Source organism: Mercenaria mercenaria, chromosome 15 (assembly GCF_021730395.1).
Source record: "Mercenaria mercenaria strain notata chromosome 15, MADL_Memer_1, whole genome shotgun sequence".
Taxonomy (NCBI): Eukaryota; Metazoa; Mollusca; class Bivalvia; order Venerida; family Veneridae; genus Mercenaria; species Mercenaria mercenaria.
The window spans coordinates 33,999,412-34,026,059 of NC_069375.1; the positions used below are offsets into that span (position 1 = coordinate 33,999,412).

The 26,648-nt window shown below is 34.9% G+C and overlaps 1 protein-coding gene and 1 long non-coding RNA gene across 3 annotated transcripts in view; one reads left to right on the forward strand and one right to left on the reverse strand.

Moving 5' to 3' along the window:
- Positions 1-9,188: 9,188 nt before the first annotated feature.
- The window catches only part of LOC123550549 (steroid 17-alpha-hydroxylase/17,20 lyase-like), a 41,618-nt gene continuing 24,158 nt past the window's right edge, over positions 9,189-26,648 (reverse strand). The window contains exons 3-7 of one of the 2 annotated variants that reach the window (XM_053524960.1): positions 26,249-26,461; positions 17,491-17,629; positions 16,618-16,883; positions 15,630-15,757; positions 9,189-13,093 (exon numbers count right to left, since the gene is read on the reverse strand). In XM_053524960.1, the coding sequence (XP_053380935.1) occupies positions 12,871-13,093; positions 15,630-15,757; positions 16,618-16,883; positions 17,491-17,629; positions 26,249-26,461 (969 nt within the window). In that variant the 3' untranslated portion in view covers positions 9,189-12,870. The remainder of the gene's footprint in view (positions 13,094-15,629; positions 15,758-16,617; positions 16,884-17,490; positions 17,630-26,248; positions 26,462-26,648) is intronic. The other variant, XM_053524961.1, reaches the window with a different exon arrangement.
- LOC128549015 (uncharacterized) lies at positions 19,633-22,742 on the forward strand. The gene is made up of 3 exons (XR_008367419.1): positions 19,633-20,028; positions 20,622-20,789; positions 21,317-22,742. It is a non-coding gene; the product is annotated as an uncharacterized LOC128549015 (long non-coding RNA).

The window sequence follows — 26,648 nt, forward strand, 5'->3', positions numbered from 1 at the left end:
ATCATTATATGTAGGTTTTTGTCGACATTTAAATATTCATAAGGTAGTCAGTGATGCGGTGAGTATTTGAAACGTGTCTGCATTAGTATATAATGCATGCTTCACTGAATGAAAATCAGGTTTTGATATACCCAGAAAAAGTGCAGGTGAACTGGTTTTTACGCGTTTTGATTAATCGTTTCAAAATATAAAAGATGCATATGTGCTCAAGATGGATATTTTTAATAAATTTGCAGACTTACTTTATCAAATTCAAATTAGAAAAGGCTGTCCAAATAATTTGAATTGATACTACCACATTCGTATAGTTTAGACATTCTGCAGAATCAAGATCTATACAAGAGACACATGCAACAACAGGTAGTACAAGTATGACGTCACAAAGAGAGGTGGTTCTTATTAGTGGCATTGTGTGTCGTCTGCCTAGATCGAATAACATTGAAAAATAATCTTTTAAATTGTGTCGATATGGTGAAGCACTTCAATTGATGAAGAATATAATTGAGCCGCATCGTGAAAAAACCAAACATTCGCGCAATCTGGTCAGGATCCATGCTGTTCGCTAACAGTTTCTCTAATTGCAAAAGGCTTTGAAAGCGAACAGCATGGATCCTGACCAGACTGCGCGTATGCGCAGGCTAGTCTGGGTCCATGCTGGTCGCAAATGCACTATGTTCGTTTTCTCATGGCGCGGCTTATATCTGCATCAGGTTTTTGCTAAGAGGCAGAGTTAAGGCATTCCTCTCTTCTCTACCGTGTAAAATGCATAGTTCGTTCAATAGTCACTATAATTGCATGTCAATGAAGACAAATATTTGGTGAGCTGAGAGTTTGATTATTTGGTAATTTTCTGTGTAATGGTACACGAGCATAACGTGCACAGACAAAATTTAACTTAAAAAAATTAAAGTAAATATGATGGTTAGAGCCGCGGACCGACATATTTTGTCAATGTTCTGCAACTTACCGTCCGAGCTACCAAATATCATTTTGACGGCATATAAAGTTGGAATGTTACACTTAGTGGAAAATCTTTCTGAGTTCAGACAGTAAACAAGTAAACACTATTTGTATGTTTTGCTTCAAAGTTCCTCACGAAGGTCCCAAGTTCGTGTTGTCCCAAAGTGTGTCGCATTCATGTAGTTTTGTAGGGTAGAAAAATTATTTTATACTGATTTTATCAGGGCAAATTTTAGAGGCTCTCAAATAAGTGCCAGCTTTCTGTTAATTTTCAAATGAGTCTCATTATTTCATATACACGTACTTACAATCACAACTCGTTAAACTATTCACAGATTTACAAGAGTGTGCAAGAATATCAGTGTAAAACAAGTTTTGTGGTATAGGCGAAGTAAGTCTTAATTACCCAGTCGGTTTTAGAATAAGCATGATTGTAATATACACATGTATCTTGAATAGATTTCATTACTGTAAAATTTAATCAAATTTTCCAGTAACTGACGGCTGAAAGCAAGGAATAAGAAAGTACATGTATACGGTAAAATTCAATAACATGTATCATCTTTATTGCATGGTGTGTAGTTAAGTAGCATCGTCTGTAGCAGCCTTAAACCTTACCATGCTAAATTTCTATAATGAACATGTTCATCTTTCAGTTTAGACAGTACCATTAACTGTTAAAAGGGGTGCTTACCAAAAAGATACTGACTGAATAGCAAACAGTGCAGATCATGATAGACTGCACGGATGGACTGAACGGATGTGCAGACTGATCATGATCTACACTAAGTCTTGTCGCAAAGATAGAATCAATCGTGTCCAGCATGATAAGGATTAACTAACGAGACCGGTTGTCGGGAAAAAATGATCTACTGCGTATTTGGAATGTACAAGTAATAATGGTGTAATGGAGTAACTCCAATTATAGGTCATGGGTTAAATGTTACCAAATTAACAAAGTTGAAACTATTGAAAATGACTCGTCATTTTTTTAAGTATAATATTAATTTTGATCAGTCGTGCGTTTTAATGTTAAATTAATCTTAAATCCTATTAAGAAAAATCATACAGATCCATATCGTCTCTGTTTTTTTCCCGAAAGGTCTATGAACTGTCAAAAATTGAGAACATATATGAAAAGCAAGGTCAAGTAAATTATGTGAATAAATCGGGGTGTGTTATACATGAATTATAGCATTGAAAAATGGCTATGTAAAGATACCACTGTCATGCAATGGTAGTATACTGTGTAATATGGATTGTAAAATTGAACACACGTTTTTAAAACGCGCTGAGCATATTTGCAAATAAAATGCATCTATGAAATACATGCAGTCCTGCGCAGTTGCAACGACTATTATTTTTCTAAAGTAAAACATTAAATTTGAAACACTTGAACCAATTGGTCCACTATGTTTTATTTAGTTTGTTTTCTATCAACAATAAGGTTGAAAACGCTATTCTTTTATTGACAAAATCTGTCTGACAAATAACAGCCCACTTCAAGATTTTATACACATAGAGAGTACCAACAAGAGGAATTAACTAAATGCCTTGTTTTTGATAAACAAGATTTTCTCATTGCAGAACTGGAGCATGACATATAACACGAGGCAATTTTTACATATGATGACTATCATAATGAACATTGAACTGTAAACTTTTCAAGTCAGAGGTAACCAGATTAAATGGACCATGTATATAGAACGATATATTTAAAAACTATGTGTTATCGAATATGTTTGAATACCATAAAATTAGCTAAAATTTGTCACTGTCTGACCTCTGAGCATGGTCTTTAAACGAGATCATTTTAAAGAGGTGGTCAAATATTCTGATTGACTTTGTCATGCAACTATATGCAAAAAAATTTCGTTTTCATTCAGTTAGTACATTTTTCTTTTTCGAAATAGCTGAGTAGCGGAATAGGTATAGCTGTGAGGATTCTGGTGGATTAACGCAGTCTGGTCAGGATCCATAGTGTTCGCCAACGGTTTCTCTAATTGCAATAGGCTTTGAAAGCGAACAACATGGATCCTGACCAGACTGCGTATGCGCAGGCTGGTCTGGATCCAAGCTGGTCGCAAATGCACTATGTTGGTTTTCTCATGGCACGGCTCAAATAAATTTCAAAGCACACCTTACATAATGTTCTATAATAAGAATATCAGATTGTAAAATTTATTAAAATAAAAAACAGTAACTGCATTTGTAATAATAAATAAAACTTATCAGGCGTATAGCCACATACAATTATGATTGTGTGAATATAGTTTTGTCATTTTTTCATATTTAAATCGTTATTTAACAAAATTAATATTAAATTTAACTAATTGAGCTTTAATTTTTGAGCTTTGAGATAGTATAAATCGACCTCCCCTTTAAATGTTAACGGGTCAAGTAGAAATTTACTATTAGAGGCTTATTATTACAATGTAGCTTTTTGTCAAGACTTATATATTCATAAGGTAGTCAGTGAAGCAGTGAAAGGTGTCTACATTAGTATTTAACGTATGCTTCACTAAATTGAAATCAGTTATTGATATACCCAGAAGTATGGTGGCTGATTTCTGCCATCTCGTTCTGGCGTGTTGGCGCGTTTGCAGGGCGCCAGAACGCCAGGACGCCAGGACGACAATTATACGCGCCAAGACGACAAATATGGCATTTGTCGTTCTGGCGGGGGCGCCAACACGCTAAATTGGGAAGTTGTCGTCCTGGCGTTCTGGCGTCTTAGCGCGTTTGCAGGGCGCCAAGACGCCAACACGCCAGGACGACAATTATACGCGCCAAGACGACAAAATCCATATTTGTCGTTTTGGCGCGTTCATTTGTCGTCTTGGCGTGTTGACGCGTTGACGTTTGCAGGGCGCCAAGATGCCAACACGCCAGGACGACAATAATATGCGCCAAGACGACAAAATCCATATTTGTCGTTTTGGCGCGTTAATTTGTCGTCTTGGCGTGTTGGCGCGTTGGCGGGGGCGCCAAGACGCCAACACGCCAAGACGACAAATGAACGCGCCAAGACGACAAAATCCATATTTGTCGTTTTGGCGCGTTCATTTGTCGTCTTGGCGTGTTGGCGCGTTGGCGGGGCCGGGGGCGCCAAGACGCCAACACGCCAAGACGACAAATGAACGCGCCAAAACGACAAATATGGATTTTGTCGTCTTGGCGCGTATAATTGTCGTCCTGGCGTGTTGTTGTCTTGGCGCCCTGGTTACTATTAATTCAAAAATTGATTTTTATTTCAGTACGCCTAATCCAGGCTTTATTCTGCGTTGTCCGGATAAATGACTTTACGCCATCACATCCGGCTTATCAAACATAAAGAACTACCTTAAACAACAGTTGCCGCACAGACCGGTCAGAGAATATTATGACGTCAATTATGACGTCAACTTTTCACATGACGCCCGGTTCATCACTACTCAGATAAATAAATTATCAAAACATTTTAAAGAGCAAGTAGGAATGAAAATAGTCAATGTCTTCGTGTAGTTTATTGTTCAGATGCTTAGGTATTTAATCACTTCGGCTCATGACCTCGCGGTTCATTTCCAGCGCATCTGATTTCTGACTGATAAATCACTCAAAGGCCTTGATTATTTGATAAATTAAATCTACATGTCTAAGGTTCACCAAACGCAATGTAATGACTATGGCCCCTAAAATGTAGATCTAATATCTCTACAAAGGGCTATAAATGTAATTTTTTGACAACGGTCCATAAAGTGTTATTATGTCTAAGCATACTATACCCTAACAGCGTTGTCGAGCATATCCTTCACCGTGTCTTCCTTCAGACCCTTCCAATCTAGGTGTTGTAACGCTAGTTTAGGAATTGCCAGTACAACCTTTTTGGCACATGCACGCTTTGTCGATGCAGACTGTAATAAAGACTGTTAGTAAACACACTCACCTCCGCTCCGTAACAGCTATGTAACTGGGTAGGTGATTTTCAGTTTCGAGGTAAATGTTACTTCAGCTTTTGATCTAATTATTCCAAAACAATACAGGTTATCAACTGACCAAAGGCAACATACGCCCCGCCTGGGGATCGAACTCACGACTCCGCGATCCGTAGATCTGCGCTATACCTATTGAGCTAAGCGGTTGGGCTCTTTTGAATCCGTAATCGATTTAAAAAGCAATAAGGACCATCTAGTGACCAATGGCTATCATAGTTTGATGTCAGACTTCAGGCCGTGTGTATTACATTTCAGTCTTTTTTGTTTTTTTGGTTTTGAAATAAATTTTACATATACCCCTTCTAAATCGGATAATACGTAATCGTTTTACTTCAAAAATATCCCTTCCCTATATGTATTACAAGAATGGAGACTCTTTTGCCTGGATAAACAACACAGCTCAGACAATTTATTGTTCGTCCGCTCAAAAGAAAGTGCTAAGACGGTTGAAAGCGGGACACTCTCAGAACAATGCTAATACTGTATCTATTATTTTTAGTTTCCCGTCGTCTGCTAGTATCTCATGGAATTCTCATAAAACATACACGATATACATATTAAACCAAATGATTTTCACGTACTTCTTAATTTTGTTACCGTTGTTATTGTTGCTGATTTTCGAATAGATCTTTTAGGACTTCATATTTCAGACCCTATTAAGAAACAAGTAGCGTAATTCTTGAATATGTTTGTAGAATAAAACAACGTTTCTTCAGTATATGTTTCAGAACATTCTAGTCGTATCTATTTCCAAGTAGTATTGTCGGGATATTTTGGTTTATCTAATTTTTTACACAGTCAGTGGTCTTCCGTATATTACGTTTTTTCATTAATACATGTTTCATGCCCAGATAACATATCGTCTACAGTATCACAAACAAACAGATTTGACACTATAATGCCTTTTATATTATTTTCTTAAAATCCTAGGGTTCTGGCCCCAATTGAACGAAAAGTCGCGTAGCTATGTCTGTTATTTCAAATGCTTGACTTTGCCTTTTATTCGTCTTTAATGTTGATTTCTCATCTATATCAGAGCCCTATGCGACCTCTTCACAGATCGAAACGCTGTGAACTATTCTGAATTTTTCAGAAAACAAAGAATTGAAATACTTAAGTTAACCTAAAATACGACACTTGCCACTTCAAAGGAAATGATAAATATCGCCCATATCGTGCTTTTATTAGTGCCGCTTTCGGAGCAAATGTTTTAACTGTTCCACACGACAATCAGATTTATAAAATGGTCTCTGTACATAAATACAGTTCTGTAATCTAGTCACTTATGTACAATCCCACAGACGATATTGAGTATAATAAACCATTCCCCCTCCTTGAATTAAACATGGCCCTTGATCAATGTAATAGTTCTGCCCCAGGCGAAGATGCGATCCATTATGATAACCTACCAAAACATGCCAAAGAAAAACTCTTAAAGCTATACAATCAGTCTTGGAAAGAAGGCTCCACCCCAGAAAGCTGGGCCGAGGCCATTACAGTACCAATACTTAAGCCCAATAAGGAAAAAACTAACCCTGCTTCATACCGCCCCATATCACTAACGTCAACCCTCACTTAGGTCATGCAAAGAATGATAAAGCCAAGACTGGAAACTTATACTGAAAATAATAACTTGTTCTCCCCACAGTCAGGATGTAGGAAAGCCCATTCGTGCGAAGATCACCTCCTTCGCTTCGAATCAGACTGTAAAGAGGCCCATCGCAAAGGTTATTACCTAATAGGCATATTTTTAGATCTAAGTAATGCATTTGATAGGCATTGGAATAAAGGGTCTCTTTTAAATCTTATATCCCTAGGCATTAAGGGGATAAAGGCTTACATGGATCGCTAATTTCCTGGAAGGCAGAAAAATTAAGGTAAAGGTCAATGGTCAATTGTCAAATACAGTGGAACCTGACAATGGTACACCCCAGGGAAGTGTGATTAGCCCGCTTATCTTCAATCTCATCTTGAACACTCTAAACACGGCTATAGATACACACAACAAGCAGTCTCCTCCCGGTAACCGGGCCGAACTCGCCCAATTTGTAGATGATGGAGCCACATGGGTAACATCACCAAACCCTCATAGTACACTACTAAAAGGTCAAAAGGTCCTCGAGGTTATAGAAAAATGGAGCAATGAATGGGAATTTACCATCAACCCTAATAAAACCCAAGTACTAATGGTGTGCCGGCAACCATATCTTAAAGTGCTAGCAAGATCGGATAAAGTAACGCCGGAACTTAAATTATGTGGTAAAACCCTCGAAATAGCACCGACCGCCAAATTCTTAGGAATGTACTTTGATCAACATCTAACGTGGCACCATCACATAAATGAGCTAGTCAATAGGTGTGAAAAAGATATTAACCTCTTGAGACTATAACTGGGGAGCTAATAAGAAAACTAAACTCCTTCTATATAATTCCTTAATTATGAGCAAAATAAATTATGGTAGCACAGCATATGCATCAGCCTGCAAAACACAACTGAAAAGGCTAGATGTAATACAAAGTAAGGCCCTAAGAGTAGTTATTGGAGCATATAGAACAACTAATAAAATGGCAGTACTAGTAGAAACGGCCCAGCTACCATTAGATCTAACAAGAGAGGTTAATATGCTCAAATACTGGGCCAGATCAAGCCGACTAGGTGAAAATCTGCCCATAAATAATACAATCAAAGCACTGAAAGACTGCCCCAGTACCATCGAAAGGGTTAGAAACGGTCACACAGGTAGAAAAGAGCTCAAAACACAGCCATACACTCGAGAGGTTAATAGGTTACTAGATAAATACCAATTAAATGACGTAAATGTACAACTGCCGGTGTTTTCATATAATGCTGGGATCAAGGTCACAGCCCCCGATTTAAGCCTTAAATGCTTCATTAATAAGACAGAAGATGCCACCCAGGCCAAAAATATAACAGAAATGCATATAATGAAGCATTAAAAGTCACATCACCGAATTTATACAGACGGAAGTAAAAATCCCAGCGAAAATAAAGCGGGCGCGGCCTTTGTTGTCTTTGATCCCTATGGCAAAGAAATTTGCTCGTCGGCCCTCAAATTAGACCCCAGGGTCTCCATATTCACGTGCGAGGCAATAGCCATCCAATCTGCACTGAAATGGATACCCGAAAATAGGCCCAGTAACATAGCTATATATACAGATAGTTTGTCTGTGCTACAATCGATAAGTACAGGCAGGTCACTATCAAAATCTGAGATAATAGTTGATATTATTCATAAAATTAGCCATCTCAGTAAAATAGGTATACATGTTTCCCTAATATGGATCCAGAGTCATGTAGGCATTATGGGAAACGAAAGGGGTCAAATTAGCAGTATCTGAGGTAAACAGCAAAATAAAGGCCAAATCAAGGGAGTTTTTTAAACAGAGATGGCTACAACAGGACACAATGCGCTGCGCCCTTTCAGAACATATCCCTAGTGAGATGCAAATTTATAGCACAAACAACGGCCATGATAAAATCATAACCAGATTAAGGCTGGGGCGGAACGGTCTGGGATGGGAGAACTACTCAGATAAACATCTATGCCCACACTGTCCACAATACGAAACATTCAACCACGTATTCTTTGACATCCACCAAGAGTGTACACGAAATGCAGAGCACAGATTGGAACTGGAATGTGGACTCCTGAAACTCGGGTTGGTCTGTATTGACAAAAAAAAACTCCTCTTCCCTCCAAAGGAAGTTGAGCAGCAGGTCTACAGCCTCATAATACATTTCATCACCAAAATAGGTTATTTGAACAGAATGTAATCAAAACATAAACATTACATAGGTGGGGCCTGACCGAACAACTAATTTTATAATTTTGGCCTTAATTTAATATCACAAAGTACCAGGGGGTTTGAGTCTCTATATGCACCCCGTCTGGGGGTACCGTGTAAGCCTTAACGGCACTGGTGCGGTCAATAGAGGTAATATAATCTCAGGGGAAACGTGTATAAACATATTAAAATCCTAAACTTCGTTCAAAAGAGATGGCGTCAATAATCAGGGGGGCTGAGCTTGTATATGCACCCCGTCTGGGGGTACCATGTAAGGCTTAACGGCACTGGTGCGGTCAATACAAGCGATATATCCTTAGGCTGAAAGACGCTATCTATTAAAGTTGCTAGGATCGGGCTACAACTATGAATAGAAGAATTAATTTTAGAAACAACATAGTACCAGGAGCCGATGTATATGAAGCATATCAAAAAATAAGCCCGAAAGAGGTTTTAATATTATAATTTCTATTATATTACTTTATATTATAGTAAGTTAAAATGTATATATACATATGTCATTTTTATTGTTCTATATAATATAATAAAAAGGCCAAATACTATCTTAGCAACCAGTATCTTTTAAATTATTCTGATTCTAAACATATACGTAATTTTAAGCCATATCTAGGCTAATTTTAAACAATGATTTTAAAACTAGGAGACATATCCTTGCAACCACTTTACATTTCGGCAAGGATGGTCACCTGTTTTTACTAAATTAGTTTTAAATATATTTTTATAACTAGATTTTATTAAAACTTTAGGTAAAATAAAAATCAGAAATAAGAGTCTTTGTGTTTTCGTTTTTCGGCAAAGGCCGACTCTGATTTTGTCAAATTTTAGCTAGTTTTAACAGTTTTAACCAAATTTTATTCAATTTCAACATGTTTTACATAGAATAGAAACAAAGGCAATAAAACTTTAATAAGAAATAACTATATGTAATCAAATAGTAAACACAGGCAGCAAAATTATTTAAAAGAAAAGTTAGGCCAGCACTTGTAAATAGATGTTAGGGACCTATGGTGGCATAAACAACATAAAGAACAGGGTAATAGGTATAAGAAAGAAGCCACCATAGGAAAATCCAGTAGTGAAGACGTACAGTAAACAGGCAACCGAAAACAGGTAAACAGGTTAATTTTATTTAAGAATCATACTGCGAAAATTAGGTGTCCCATACACAGGAAACGCGTGTAGAGCTTTTAATACCAAATAGATTTGCTTCAAACTTTCAACATCTATAAAAGATAGATGTAGCTAGAATATCGCGGCATTTCCATCAAGATAATAGCATTAAGGGGACGCATACTTTGAAATTAGAAAAAAGTGGGTGGGGTATTATAAAATTTACCTGCAAAAAAGTACAAAGTTTTGGTAAATGAAATGAATACTGTTTCAACTGTTTTAAGTACACAAAGGATTGCTCACTAAAATAAAAATGAGAAAACCTGAAACAAGAAAGTTATTGTTGAATTACGTAAGACTTCTTGTGTACATTCAAAGTCAACAATTAAGACTTTTTGGTGCGAAAATAATAGTGCTTCACTTTGTCTAAACATTTATCAATGTCCTACAGATTCTAATTTAAAGAAAGAATGTGAAATAAGTTCACTGTCTTGCTTTTCATTTCGCATATGTGAGCTAAAACACATTATTTAGTTTGTTTAAAAGTAGTTCATAAGAAAAGATACGGTGGTCAAGGAATGCCACATTACAAAACTAAAAGAGTATATTCCCCTTAATACATTAAACATTTATCGTTACAGAAGTCTAGTGGCTTACAATAAAGGCCTAGAAATGTTGCCATTATTAATTTTTAACTTGGTATTCATGAACTACAATGCACTTAAATATCAAAACACATTCAACAAACTTTTGAAAATGTATTGTCTTAAAAATCCCTAAAATAAGGTATGAAATTTGGTTGAGAGGTCCAATCAATGTGTATATGTGCAAAAGCAACATTCTAATCTTGTTCACAAAAGTTACTAATAAACAGCAGGAATGTCAATGATCAAAACTGGACGAATATACAGTTATCCTCACTTTAATGTCATTTATAATTTGTCCTTGAATTCTCCACCATACTTTTCATAACTCTGTTTGCACGAGTTGCACGAGAATGCTGTCATTCACGTAAAAAAACGGGGTCAAATAAGTTGTAAATGCAGTATCATCTAAACGTAATTAATGGATTATGCAGTTCAAGATAAACTTTATCTCATATCGTAACGAACATGTATAATGTTGTAACAACAACTTTACTTACACTGATTTAAGTAGCAGTCGGTTTATAAGTGACTTTATTGATTCATTTTGTGTTTTGTTATTGTTGTCAAAAAGTATAACGGAAGTGCCTCACAACTGAAGCGGAAACCAGTTTGATGCGCAAAGTAGTCCACTGTAAGTATATTATTTGACAAATGTCCACAGAAATTAATAATTTTCTAATATTAAAGACGAATATCTGAATAGGATTCATTATTTGATAAGAAATTATAATCATCGACATGTTTTTTTAAAAATCGTACACGTGCTGACACCTAAGTTGTCTCCCGTTGTTTATTAGAGTTACCTTTCGTCCGGCGCAGTAATACATTTGCAGTGAATCGCCGAGAAGTCGTGGGAAAACTAAAAACCATGTAAACAAACTAAAATTAACCGCCTTTTCAAGATGAATTTCAAGTGATCGACATTATGCATTTAACCCGCCTGACCTGTGTAGCATCTTAGATATCTGTTCTAAGGTATTCATTGTGTAGAATGTCATGTTATGCCCTTGCAATGCTAATCCCACTCTGATTTTTTTGTTTACATTTTTTATCAATGAGAAATATGGCGTCCATCCCGAGATGAACAGACGTGGCGTTAAATTTTTACATGTTTAAGCAAACCTGGTGTGTTAGAAAGAAAATCTCATCCCTTCAACATTATTTGGAATACTGTTATTGTAAAAAACCTGTATTTTTCTTATATTAATATTTTGTGTTGAATGTACTTTCACAAAGACCTCTGTTTTCCTATTACATTCATAGTACCACATCCTTATCCACAAAATACTGAATATTACAGGTGTCCATCAGTATTATATCAGTTTAGGAATATGTTTTTTATTTTCCTACCATCGATTTCTTGAATATGCACCCCTTCCGCATTGCTGTATGAACTGTGAATGTAGCAATATGCGTCCCCTTAAACAAAACAAAATTACATAAAAACAGCCGATTTTCCATAAAATTACCGGTAAAATTTTATACAACGCGACCGTAAATAGCTATTATGTCTTATAAGTAAAGACATTGAAACTAATGCGAACATTAAATTTGGACTTTCTGCTAGAAAAGGCAAAAAACAGAATAGAAAAATCTTTATTAATAAAAAAATGCCATCAATTTAAAAACATACAGTAAAGCGAAATTGTTAACCATAATGCGAATAGTAAAGTACATGGAGTAACATAATTATCGATATGACATATAGGCGTGGCGTGTAATCTAAAAATAAATACGTGTATGGAAGTGTATCGGACGTAAATAGAATGTTTTTATACAGGTGTTTTTTAACGTTTTAATACATTTTAAAGGTTTTTAAAGTTAATAAATAAAGTAGTAGCGCATAGACTTAGTCCATAGGCAGTGGCAGTCTTTTCTTGTGTGGCTTATGTGTAAGTCAGGAAGGTAACCGCGGGACTCCTCCTAGATGATTTTATTAAACAAAATCTATGAAATTATTACAATTTTATATAACTTTTTGCAATTTAGACAAAACTTCAGCAAATAAAATCAGACATTACAAAAACAAATAAAAACACCTCTACCATTGAATACTCAGACATGTTCTAAACTAACATCTGGGCCTTAATTTCATCAGCTAAATATCTATCACATTCTGGAACATATTCAGGCATCGACCTGTATTTGATAACAGGTCTCAAAATTCAAATTCGCTGGGCCTACGATTGATTAGTTTGGCTGGAAACAGCCATAACTACGCAGCGCAGCGTAAACAAATAAAAATGAATAAAACAAAACAAAACAAATCACAAGTACAGTTCTCTTGAGTAATAACAGGTATTATATTTCATATACTAGTTCCATTTTTTCACATCTCTACCCCCGTCTTTCTACTGTTTGTAGCGCTCTTTAGCCTTACAGGAAAATGGCATTGGCTTAATTATGCCTACCATGTCGAAAGAACCAGGTGTTCTTGGATCACAACTCATCTCACTGCCTTTTGGAAATTCAAAGGACCAGCGCTGCAACAAGGTTGCCAAGTACAGAAAGATGCGCGTTTTGGCAAGTGTTTCCCCTGTGCACTGACGTTGTCCGCACCCGAATGGCAAGAGACTGGAAATGCAAATGATATTATTTCTTTATTTGACAGTGTGGCTTCCATTAAATCAAGTTACAAATATCAAGTATACAATATACTTTACGCAACACTTTGGTTTTTATTGTTATCTATGTCAAACATTTGCACAGTAAAAATTAGACACAATATCAGCTGACAATTCTATATCAATAAAGTGGCCTCTTTGGCCGAGTGGTTAAGGTCGCTTACTTCAAATCACTTGCCCCTCATCGATGTGGGTTCGAGCCTCACTCGGGGCAATGAATTCTTTATGTGAGGAAGCCATCCAGCTGGCTTACGGAAGGTCGATGGTTCTACCCAGGTGCCCGCTCGTGATGAAGTAATGCACGGAGGGGCACCTAGGGTCTTCCTCCAGTATCAAAGCTGGAAAGTCGCCATATGATCTATCGCCACATGACCTATAATTGTGTCGGTGCGACATTAAACCCAACAAATATATAAATAAACCAGTTACTACATCCACAGATGTCGGTCACGCGGAGAAATGGTTTCGGACGCCCCTTTACAACGGCGTCACGGTTTACAGAAGGCTTTTTATAAAAGACGAAAGTATGTTGGCATTATACAGAATTAATATGTCTGTTTAATATTTAATTCGTGTTGATTAATTGATAATATCACTCTAGTGTGATAAGAAAGACGCTGACTCTGACATCGACGCCAAAGTGAGTAGGCTAGTTCTCCATAGACTTCGTATAGTCAAGCTAAAAATAAAGGCATATTCAAGGTTGATTTCTTTAAAATTTAGGTGACACAAAACGGCTATTTCACTCATATCGATCTCAACTGAAATCCTTTGCTTTGAATTTCAATTTGGTAATCCATTTATCACTGAAAATGGTCATTTTGACACTATGAAGGCCGTTAATTAGAATTTCGCAGTAGTCACTAGTAAGAGATAGTTGTATCAATTTAATTACAGTTAAAATTGTTATTGATTTCAATAGTTCTTATACTGTGTATAAAAACAACACAAAATGCATTTAAAGCAAATTTTGTAAATTAAGATAATTCAATACTAGTATTTGTTTTGTTGTGTTGTGTGTCCATATCATTCTGTTATATGTAGTTTGCACAGCGCTTTTGCATTTTATAGACAAAAAGACCGCTATAAAGATCTGGTAAATAATAAATAATTATATCATGATATTACATATAATTTTCTTTTTACATAATCAATGCAATGCTTATGAAAAAAATTATTATGTTATCAAAAAAAAAAAAAAAAAATAACAGAACTCGTCATGAAATCAATTACACTTAAAATCCGTTACCAAGAATCGTCCAAAACCATTTCTCCGTGTGATTACAATCTGAAAATCAATTCTAAAGCAATACAGATGTTTAAAATCTCCGTTGTTTGGCAGCTAGTTCCAATCTTGAAGATAAAATAATTTTTCAACCAATCCTTTACTCTTAAAGACGCGAATACGGGATATCGGGCTGTGCTTTATTCTTCAGGACACAAGTGCGGTCATTCCCTCTACTGATCAATGCATTCGTCTAAGTATTATCGACATTTGAGCCGCACCATGAGAAAACCTACATTGTGCATATGCGACCAGCATGGACCCAGACAAGCCTGCGCATCCGCGCAGTCTGGTCAGGATCCACACTGTTCGATAACAGTTTCTCTAATTACAATAGGTTTTGAAGGCGAATAGCATGAATCCTGCGCAGGCTGGTCTAGATCCATGCTGGTCGCAAATGCACTATGTTGAACTTGGTTTCCTCATGGTGCGGCTCAATTTTGAGGTAAAACACTGATCGTTATCGCATGTATGTTAAACTATATTAAAAGGACAATTATATTTTTTTTCTAATTTTCACAAAAATATTTCAATATAATTTTTGAAGGAGATGCATTGATATCAAACTTTAGTTATAAAAGCTGCTAGGTACGATCTAGAATTTGAAAAATCTGTTCAGTTTAATTGTATATACATTGATTAGGACTTTGGTGAGCATCTGAGAGATCCGCCAACCTTGTCAGTCAGCTGGACGGATTCTTCCTACAAAGTAATCTTTATTACAGGCAAGGCTTCGACCCCACATCGGTAAGGCGGTAAGGGGCTATCAAATCTTATTCAGCGAACTCTCAGTACTGAGGTCCTTGACTTACTTTATGATAATGACATTTTAGCAAATTGGAAGTTAACCTTGCGGAAAATGTAGACTGAATTATGATACACGAAATATATACAAACGATTATCTGTCACGCAATAATTTAAAACATTTGAAGATTTTCCTCTATACAAATATCGTATTTAAATACCGATATCTTTTCTCCTTTGTCTGAATACATGAAAGCGGTATACATATTATCGATGAAAATCATTAATGTCATATATTAAATTAATGATAAGCGCATGATTAATGTAAATCTCGACATTTAGAATATTCACACTTACAAGTTTAGACTTTAAGTAACGTTAATGCTAATGTCACATGTAAAATGCATAAATGTTTGTGCAAAATTAAAAGAAATAGAAATTTATTTAACTTTTTACCTTTTGCGCAGTTTATGTTCTCTTGGTAAGAGCTGTCCTTCATCATTCAGGAATCTTTCTGGTCTGAAAGTCCAAGGGTCTCCCCAAACCCCTTTGTCATGATGAACATACCATACATTTGCCAGGATCTGGAAACACAAATTGGTTTCTATCAGGAATACTGTTATCGACTCGAGTTGATTTTCCAGATCGGATCTCACGAGGCGCTCAAGAGCCGATTCTGATCCGACCTTGCAAAATCCCCGAGAGCCGGATACAAAATTCCATATTTAGCTACAATCATCTTTGTAGATGTTAAAATAGCAATGGTGAAGTTTGTATTTGCTCTATTTATAAAACTGTATCTGGTCATGCATATTAAATAGTCCGGAAACATACAATACAAAAGGTACAATACGGTTTTTTTCTGCCTGTTCATATTCACTTGTGAAGTATAATTCATATATGTATATAATAGAATTAATAGATATTCCTGACAGGACAGGATTTCTAATACATGTACTTGTGTAAACACATTCTTTACTCTGTACGGCCGAGTGATAAAGGTCGATGGCCTTGAATTACCTTCCCTTTATCGACGTGGGTAATAAACCTCGCTTAACTTGTAGTATTCTTCAGGTTCTGACTTAAGGAAGATCAGAGGTTAAAAGTAAGTACCCGCAAGTGAGAAATAATGACGGACGTAAGAATGAGGTGCACGTGTCTTCCTCCTCCATGAAAAGGTGAAAATGTCTCTGTATGAAGACATGTGACTCTCAACCTAACTAAACAATAAATTATTCTTCATTATTTGTAAAAATAATTGTGACAGTTGTAAAAACCAAATATTCATTTTGTGCACAATAATTTTACAGGAATATATTTTAGTAGTAGTTTCCAAGTCAGTATGTATCATCATTTATTTGTCTTCAAATCAAGCATTATTTTCTAAGGACCATTTTCCATTTTGATGGAGACATATTGCTGTTCAGCTTTTTAAATATCTTACCAGGCTGTTGGGTTCAATGTCATATCCCAAAAACTCTATATGGTCTTGACAGAGATGTGGAAGTAAGAATGGGGTTATGGTAAGATACCTATGTATCTCCATCTCAAACGCCTGAAGATAGTGACAATTGTTCCTATCCGAGTAGGTAGGATGCCGTTCCTTTCCAATAACCGTGTCGATTTCTGCTTGTATCTTGTTTTGAATCTCTGGATAGTTCATTAACACCAGTATCGAATTAGAAAGAAATATACTTGAAGTAGTGATTCCTGCAAAAAGTACATAAACAAACTTCTTTTGCAATGATGTATACATTAGTTTGAATACTCGCTGTGTGTTTAAATATATATTAGGACTTGCTTTATACTGGCAGAAATCTTTAGAACTGGGTATATGATCATTTTCTTTTTTGATTTTGTCATTGGCGAAACATTATCTATTGATAGACTGGGACCCAGCTTGTAACCCTATGTCTAGATTATTTTTCCCAATTAACTGTTCATCCTGTATCTAACACAATCTATAAGGAAATAGATAACTTTCCAAAAAGAGGTACTCCCTTGGTTAAAGGAAGAACTGTTACCCTGACCTACATGATGTGGAGTTGTATATGTTTCAAACGTACATAATTTCAAATTTCGACTCTTAATCTACTTGTTTGATTATTTCATCAGTCCAGGTAAGCAATTAGTCCAATGTTTTAAATTAGCAGCAAAGGAACAAACTTATTAACGACAGTAAACGCTGCAGATCATGCGCCCGTCGAGTGTTTCAGCTTCATTCAACAAAACCCTGTTTGTAAAACGTTACTCTAAAACAAAAGATATTTAAGGTTTCATCAAGTACATCAGAGTTAAGACATATTACTGCGGTCACCTGCATCTACAATTTCTTCAATCTGCACCATGATTCTTTCATCAGTGAAGAAAACGTCACTGCCACTCTCACGCTCTTTACTCTGTTCTTCAATATAGAAATCAACGATTCCTCGGTGTTTGCCAGGAACATAGGTGTTCTAGTATCAAAATATGAAAACGTATTGCTTTTAGTGGAAACGAATTGACGTCATTCCAAGACATGTTTTTTTTTTGTTAAAGTCCATATATGTGACGTCGTCTTTGAAAACCGGTCCAAATGCGGCATGACGTAATATCGAGAAACGACGTTTAAAGTTGCACCAAGTTTACGCGCGCAGATTTCTTACACATGTTTTAGTTATCACAAGTTTGACCATTAAAGTACGACTGCTTGTTACATGATTGATGACAGCCTACTACAGAAAGAATATTTAGACATCAGACATGTAAAAAAAATAGTGGTATTACGGTCAAAATATTTCGTTGAAAATCAGTTGCTTCCCCTTCGCTATGTTACCGGTTTCGGATTTTAACAGTAAAACAAGGAAGCATGTGAAATTTACTTTTGTTTAACTACCTTTTGTTCAACGATGAAGGGATCTGAGACTTGTAATACTGTTTACTGATTTGGTAAGTACCGTTTATAAACAGTTGTTAATGAAGTTCTCTAATATATTTGAAACTTTCACTGAAATAAGTCGTTTTTTACACGGAAGTGAATCCAAACATACAGAGGGAAATTTATGAATTTTATCTTGTGGCCACTGAACACAGATGATTCCACTATGCCTGTGTATTTAATATAAAATGGCCAGTTGGGTTATCACAAAGATTATTGAAGGCAGGCAGCTTCTTACTCGAGGTGACCAGGATTCATCAAATTAGTTCATTGTCCATAGTAAGCATTATTATGGGAAAATACTATATACATGTAGCAATGATAATTAATAAATTTGATGCAGACATTTAGATGCCTGCCTGTGTCACATCATTTCTCAAAAAGTCCCCTCTCACATAGTAGCCAAGGTATTTTAAAAGGAAATATGCAGATGTCCGGTAACCGGACGCCTACCCTGCATTCTATCTGTCTGGCAACAATACGACTAGCCTCTCTGCGAATGTTTTTCTAGCTGTTCGGCGATCTTTTTATATATGAATACTGTAAGGAAATAAATTTATTGTATCATTTTTGGCATAGGTTTAAATATTCACCTGCAAGGCGTATACAGTATTTTAAAATTGATTACCGTACACCTAGAAAACCCCTATAGGATAGAAATTTGGATAGGCTAGGCGTCCTGTTACTGGTGGGCTAGAACACCGGCTAGGTTTCTGGTTACCGGATGTCTAGACACTTCCATTTATAAAATGGTAACTGTTTTTGCTGTGGGTCTCATAAGTCATGTTATTTCTGTCTGGTGACTACTCTCTTTTTTTATTATTGTTGATTCAGAATGTTTTGTAACAGGATGATTTTTTTTTTGGATAGTGGGAATTTATGCCATATAATGAAAATTTTTTAATTTTGAAATTTTTGAGCCTTGCTGTGTGTAAAACAATTTATGATCCTGTAAAAAATAGATTCATAGTATGATAACTTTTATAGTATTTTGTGGTAAGTTAATGAAACCTTTCACAATCACATTATTAATTTAGTATTCATGAAGTTTTTGATTTTAGTGATGTTTACAGTACATGTAATGTATCTTCTTTCAGATAATATTCCTTGTTCCTTTGATGGTTCATTCCACTATACAGCTGGTTCATATACCCTACAACACTATATCACTGGGTTTCCTACGCAGAAACCTCCCGGTCAAAAACCAAAATATTAAAGAAACCTCCTACAAGACTCTAGTTAGGCCACAACTAGAGTATGCCTCTACGGTATGGTCACCACACACACAAAGAAACATACATAAAATAGAAATGGTGCAAAGAAGAGCTGCCAGGTGGGTAAAGGGTCAATATTCATATTATGATAGTGTAACAAATATGTTAAATGATCTCAGTTGGCAGACACTCGAGGACAGACGGACAATTGCTAGACTTTTCATGTTTTACAAAATCGTTCATGGTTACGTAGCTATTCCAGTCCCTCCGTATCTAGTACAGCCATTGAGACGAACACGTCATATGCACGAATACTCCCTTAGGCAGATCCATACAAACATTAATGTTTTTAAGTTCTCTTTCTTTCCATACACCGTTACCCTATGGAATCAGCTGCCACCCCTGATCGTTAATCAGCCTGATCCTGAACATTTCAGACATGCTGTTAACGCATCCCACTACTATTAAGTGACTACACCCTGTTTTATCCTGATTTTACTCTTGTTAATACAGTTTTATCTTGCACTATCTTCCTTTTGACATCTTACTGTCATTCTTTTAACTTTATTCTGGCACAGACGCGCACCTGCTAGTTATACCCGAAAGGGGCGTCAAGCAGTATACATACATACATACATACATACATAACAGCCAGGAAATTGGCCTGTTTACTTTAAGATCCCAAGAAAATGTAACATATTTTGGATGTGCTTTGAGGAATCAGGTAAGTAACATGCAGCTAATGGCTCTTATTAAAATTTTAATGCAATATATTATTTATTTATACCTCTGTCTAGGTTTTTTTTGGAGTCAATTCAAAATAAGTCTACTTCTACACTAATGATTTGTACAATGTATGTACATGTACTATGACTATTAAATGGCTTAAACTGACAAAACTGGCTTTATTGAAATTTAATTTCAACAATCTGGTTTTGAAGAGGATCAGTTGGTGTAAAGTCTTCATTACATTGGCTATTAGCCTGAGAAAAGTCTGTGGCACTCAATAAGTACATGGATGATTTGAATGCTTAACACAACATGTACATGTGTATAAGTTGATATCTCATTAACTTGTAGAATATAGTTCTAAATAATAGGAATTTTAATTAAGTATCCAAAGTAAATCAATTAATTGCAATTTAGTTTAATTGTAATGTGATTATTTTCAAATTTAATTAACCCATTCTTTGTGATTGAATTTTTTTACCAGTTTTATTGCACCAAGAATATAGATTAGAATGAAGACTGTAAAGGTTCCTGAGATACATGAAGGTAACAGATACTTTTACCAAAGACTTTTAAATCTTTTTTCAGGAATGCAAGTGTTTCCTCTTGTTTATGAAGCAACTCAGTTGGTTAAGGGGCAGACAACTTGTGAGCATGGTACATCACTACCTGTATTGGTATTCCATTTTGACAATGTTGCTAGCTAGAATAGAAATAACATCTTGCTGTGGTACAGTCTGTGGAGACTTTTACTAGGTAACAACCATTTTTGATAGCTGTTAAAAACAGTGTATCCTTTAACCCTTAGGCTGCATGAGGCAGCTATGTCTGTCTTTGCAACCAGTGCAGATCAAGATCAACCTGCACATCTGTGCAGTCTGATCATGATCTGCAGTGTTTGATACTTTGCAAATTTTCTATGAGAACCCCCTATAAGCTGTAAATGGTACTGTCTCTATTTAAAGATGGAGTAGTCAATTTTACAAATTTAGCAGGTTAAGGGTTAACCCAATAAATGCAAAAAAAAAAAAAAAATATTTTTTTTAGAACATCCTATTTGCAGTAATCAAAATCTACAAACGAAGTACTTTTTATATACTGACAGCACGCTGTTGTCAGTCTGTTTGTCAATATTTTAGAGCATTGGTTGTAAGAAATTAAAGAATCATCTATTATCAAATAGTGATAACTCTGCTTTTATTAAATAAAGAGACTCGTAGGTTAATTATTTAAAATAATATGGTTAATTATTTAAAATAATATGTTTTACTTATTTGTTACAGGATATCACAGATCGATTGAATATTCAACAATGATCACAGACCATGCAAAGTTTGAATCTGACTTGCACTTTTGAATTTAGAAGAATCTGTGGAGGAGGGTGAATGCTGAGACCTTTAATAATACATGATATTGCTGACACAGTGTGTCAGACATGAAAGAGGGCCGTAACACTGCACAGTTGGTCAACAAAGATTTAAATCCTGTCACATTCTACCAGTGGAGAAATATCTTATCACAATATTTTAAACTTTTGAAGAAGATAACCAAGTATTACCACTTTATCATGTCTGCAGAAACACCTGGATTGTTAGTGTTAAAAGTGACAGTCCAGTTAACTTACTAAAATCTACTCCCCCTTGCTAAACGAATATTATTGACAAGGAATGACACAAGCCTGACAATGGTACCTGTATGAACTCATAAGAGAAAAGTATTTGTCTGAAAAGTCAAAGGATTCTGTTTGTCCCAGACCACTTCAACTGAAAACTGAAATTGTGATTGGCGAGGATTTTTCTGAGAACTGAAAAAAAGGAAGTGAATGTAAAAGATAGAAATTGTTGTTGAATTCAAATCTTTTAATACACAACACTTGGGCCTGTTTTGCTGTTCATATAGATGTGTTTAGCTGTTAAGGTTAAACATCAAGTAAAGGTTGTAGTTTCAGTTACCTACATTAAAGTATTGGCTGGAAATAAATATTTACTTTTCATCAGAGTTTGTAGCAGTGTAACCTTCATCAAAGGTTAAGCTGTTTTGTTAATTATTAAAGTATTTTTAGAAAAAGGAATTTAGTATGTATGTTGCCATGGTAACATAATTCTTATATTTCATTGAAATTATGGATTTGTATTTCAATAAGGGATCTACAGTATATAATGTAATGGTAAAAGAATGTTCACTTTTTTGTATTGTCAGTTATAACTAGCCAGTGAAAAAAACAGATTATGAGGAAAGGGATGACTGAAATGTTTATTCTTACATAACTACTTTTATTACAGAACATGGCTGTTTTAAAGTTTTTATGTGAAATTTTCAGATTTCTTTCCTGAATACTTATACTTTCAAATATTTAACTTATTAGAAATACTTTTTTAAAATAAGCTCTTGCTTTTAAGTATTATTGTAGGAAAAGGGAATTTAAAACATATGTCACCATGGTAACGCAATTTTCCTAGAAAATATAGAAAAATTTTAATTAGCTGTACTTTCTAGTATTCTACTTTAAAATAAGCATAAACAATAAAAAAATCAATAGTAATATATGTTCCATTTATTTCAAAATAGTTATTTATTACCACCAGGTAGAAGGCAAGTTATGAAGAAACAATGACAGAAATGTCTTATTCTTAAAGTAATAAAACAAAACATTTAAATTTTTTAACATGAAATTTTGAGATTGTATTCAAAAATATTTTTGAATACATACCACTTTATAATATTCAAGTTATCTGAAATACTTTTCCAAATTTAGCTCTTTTTTAAAGTACTATTGAAGAAAACAGAATCAAATGCATATGTTGCCATGGTAACATAATTTAATAATGTTTTTATAGAAAATGTGAAGGACTTTAGCCAGCTAGATCTTTGCACTTTAAGAAAATATCTAAATATTCTTTGTAAAAGAAGATTCATTTATTTAAAAATAGCCAGTGATTACCAGTAAGTGAAAACACAAACTGAAGAAACAACCACTGAAATAGTTTATTCTTGTGGTTATTACCCATGTTACGAGATCTGTCATAAAACCAAACATTTTATATCTTTTCACATATAATTTTCAAATTTTACTTTCGAATACATATACTTCATTATATTCAACTTACATTGTACAAGAAACATTATTTTAAATTAAGCTTTTATTTTCAGTAATATTGTAGAAAAAGCAATTTATTGCATATGTTGCCATGGTAACGCAATTTGAATAATGCTTTCATAGAAAATATGAAAGATTTAAATTAGCTGTATTTTTCTGTTTTAAGAAAGCATCACAAAAATAAAATTGCATAGTAATAGAAGGTTCTTTTTTCCCCAAAGTAGTCATTTATTATCAGCATGTAAAAGTCAAGTTATGAAGAAACAATGACAAATCTATCTTATTCTTATGGTTATTACCCATGTTACAAAAACTGTCATAAAACCAAACATTCTTTATATTTTTATGGGAAATTTTCAGTTTATTTTTGTAAATACATATGCCTTGAAATATTTTACTTTTTAAAATCCTTATTTCAAGCTAACATGTTTTTTTTGTAAAGTTTTATCATAGAAAAGGGATTTTAATATATTTGTTGCCATGGTAACACAATTTTAGAAATATTTTTATAGAAATTGTTGTAGATTTTAATAGATTATCATTTTGTGTATTAAGAAGGGATCTTATTTAAGACATGCAATTGTAACAAAAGATAAATTTATTTCAGAATTGTTAGCCATTACCAGTATGTGAGAAATAAACTGGAAAGAAAGGATAACTGAAATGTACTGTTTTTATTTTTAATCTCTATGTTACAAAATCTGTCATAAAATTGACAATTTTGAAGATTTTCGTCTGAAATTTTCAGGATTTATTTCTGAATGAATATACTTCCTAAATATGCAAAAACCTGAAAATATCAAAATTCCTCATCTGGACCCATTTTCTCAGTCATGGTCACATATACTATATATGTAAAATATTATCTATTTACATTCACGGGGTGAATTTCTAATAGAAAGATAATAACTTTTATTCTTGTATTGATAATACTAGTGTCATAATAAAAAGGGCGACTAATGACAACTAGCGTCATTCACACAAAAAAAATATAACAAAATGCCGTCTTTCAAAACATCGTCGAAAATCGGAAAGCAGAATTTCATAAAGAACATTCAATGGCCACTGAAACTCCTTTGATCATGGTAAAGATAAAAATAAATCGACATAATTTTTCAATTTTCCATGCGTCTGTTTGGTTTTCCAATATATATATTCTAAAGGTTGAAAATTAAATTGTTATATGATTAAAGAATCTCAAGACATATAATGACTTGCTGTTAGTTGTTGTGACTTTTTACGGGAATAAAACACATTAGGACTTCCGCAAGCACGAGTAATGGATTTGCAAGAACTCTTATTGTGAGTGTAAGTCAAGCACCTAATTCTAAACTGTATTATTTATACATTTCCTAACGAATTGATATCTTTAAACAAAATTCTATTTTATCCAAGAACGTTAAGCAGAATATGACATACAGAATACGTAATATGTCAATGACATTACAAGTCATGAAGCTGATACGTTATGATAGGGCATGTAGATAAAATTTCCATACCCGGTTTAAAGATAAACAAGAGGGCCATGATGGCCCTATATCGCTCACCAGAGTTGATCTGGTCTACTGACCTAATTTTTGACCCCAAATGACCCAGTTTCGAATTCAACCTAAAGATCATCAAGACAAACACTCTGAACAAGTTCCATTGAACAAGTCACAACTGTTGCCTTTAGAGTGTCCACATACTTTTCCTTTGATTTGACCATGTGACCTAGTTTTTGACCACAAATGACCAAGATTACTGCACCGAGAAATTATCAAGACAAACATTCTGAGAAAGTTTCATAAAGATTGAGTCACAACTGTGACCTCTATTGTGTTCACAAGCTTTTCCTTTGATCTGGCCTACTGACCTAGTTTTTGACCCCACATGACCCAGTTTCAATCCTGACCTAGAGATCATCAAGACAAACATTCTGAGAAAACTTTCATAAAGATTGAGTTATAGCTGTGACCTCAAGAGTCTTCACAAGCTTGTCCTTTGATCTGGCTTACTGACCTACTTTTTCACGCCACATGACCCAGATTCAAATCTGACCTAGAGATCATCATGGTAAACATTCTGACAAAATTTCATAAAGAGTGACAACTGTGGCCTCTAGGGTGTTCACAAGCTTTTCATTTGATCTGGCCTAGTGACCTAGTTTTTGACCCCACATAATCCAGTTTCAATCTTGACCTAGAGATCATCAAGACAGAAATTCTGACCAAGTATCATAAAGATTGAGTCAAAATTGAGGACTCTAAAGTGTTCACAAGTTTTTTCCTTTCATTTGTCCGGGTTACCTAGTTTTTGACCCGACATAACCTAGATTCGAACTTAACTTAGAAATCATCAAGACAATCATTCTGACCAATTTTCATAAATATTGGGTCACAACCTTGACCTCTAGACTGTTCACAAGCATTTGATCTGGTCTACTGACCTAGTTTTTGAACCCATATGACATAGTTTCAAACAAACCTAGAGATCATCAAGACAAATATTCTGACCAAGTATCATAAAGATTGAGTCAAAAGTGTGACCTCTAGAGTGTTCACAAGCTTTTCTTTTGATTTGACCGGGTGACCTAGTTTTTGACCCCACATGACCCAGATTAGAACTTGACCTAGAAATCATCAAGACAATCATTCAGATTAAGTTTCATAAATACTGGATCACAACTGTGGCCTCTAGAGTGTTCACAAACTTTTCCTGATCTGGCCTACTGACCTAGTTTTTGATCCCACATGACCCAGTTTCAAACTTGACCTAGAAATCATCATGACTAACGTTCTGACCAAGTTTCATAAAGATTGTGTCACACATGTGGCCTCTAGAGTGTTCACAAGGAAACTGTTGACGGACGACTGACGACGTACGACGGACGCCGATGGACGCCGGACAATGACCGGTCACAATTGCTCACCTTCAGCACTTTGTGCTTTGTTGAGCTAAAAAGAGACTATGTACTACAGAAAATACATGATTGTATCGACTGATTTACTTCTTTATCACTTAGGTCGACGCCATTGTGCATTTTAACTCTAAATCGTACTAAATCGAAAACCAATCAAGCTTATGAGATGATAATGTTTGCATTTTGTATATGAAAAACAGTTTTCTAAAAACATACCTTCATATCATGGAAGTATTTTTGTTTAATTCTGTCATTTGCAGTTTCAGTTTTCATGTACATTTCTCTAAATTTCCCTGGAAGAAATCGTAGAAATGGAAGTGATGTCATAACGGAGTTTACTGCCGAGTTTAAGAAGAATATAGACCCTTCTGTATGTTGCAAGAAAATGTCTCTGTCTGGTTCATCATCGTGTATAAGTTCTCCACTAAACTGAAAATGTACAAACAGGAATATGTATTTGTTCTTACTTTTTCACAGTTGCAAAATATCAAGAATAAATGCACCTATGACATAACATTAGACTTCAATAAAACAACCTCTTTAATTTTAGCACCATAATAATAATGATTTCTTTCAACAGAAAAATATAAAATTGATGTGGTATAGTACCCTTATT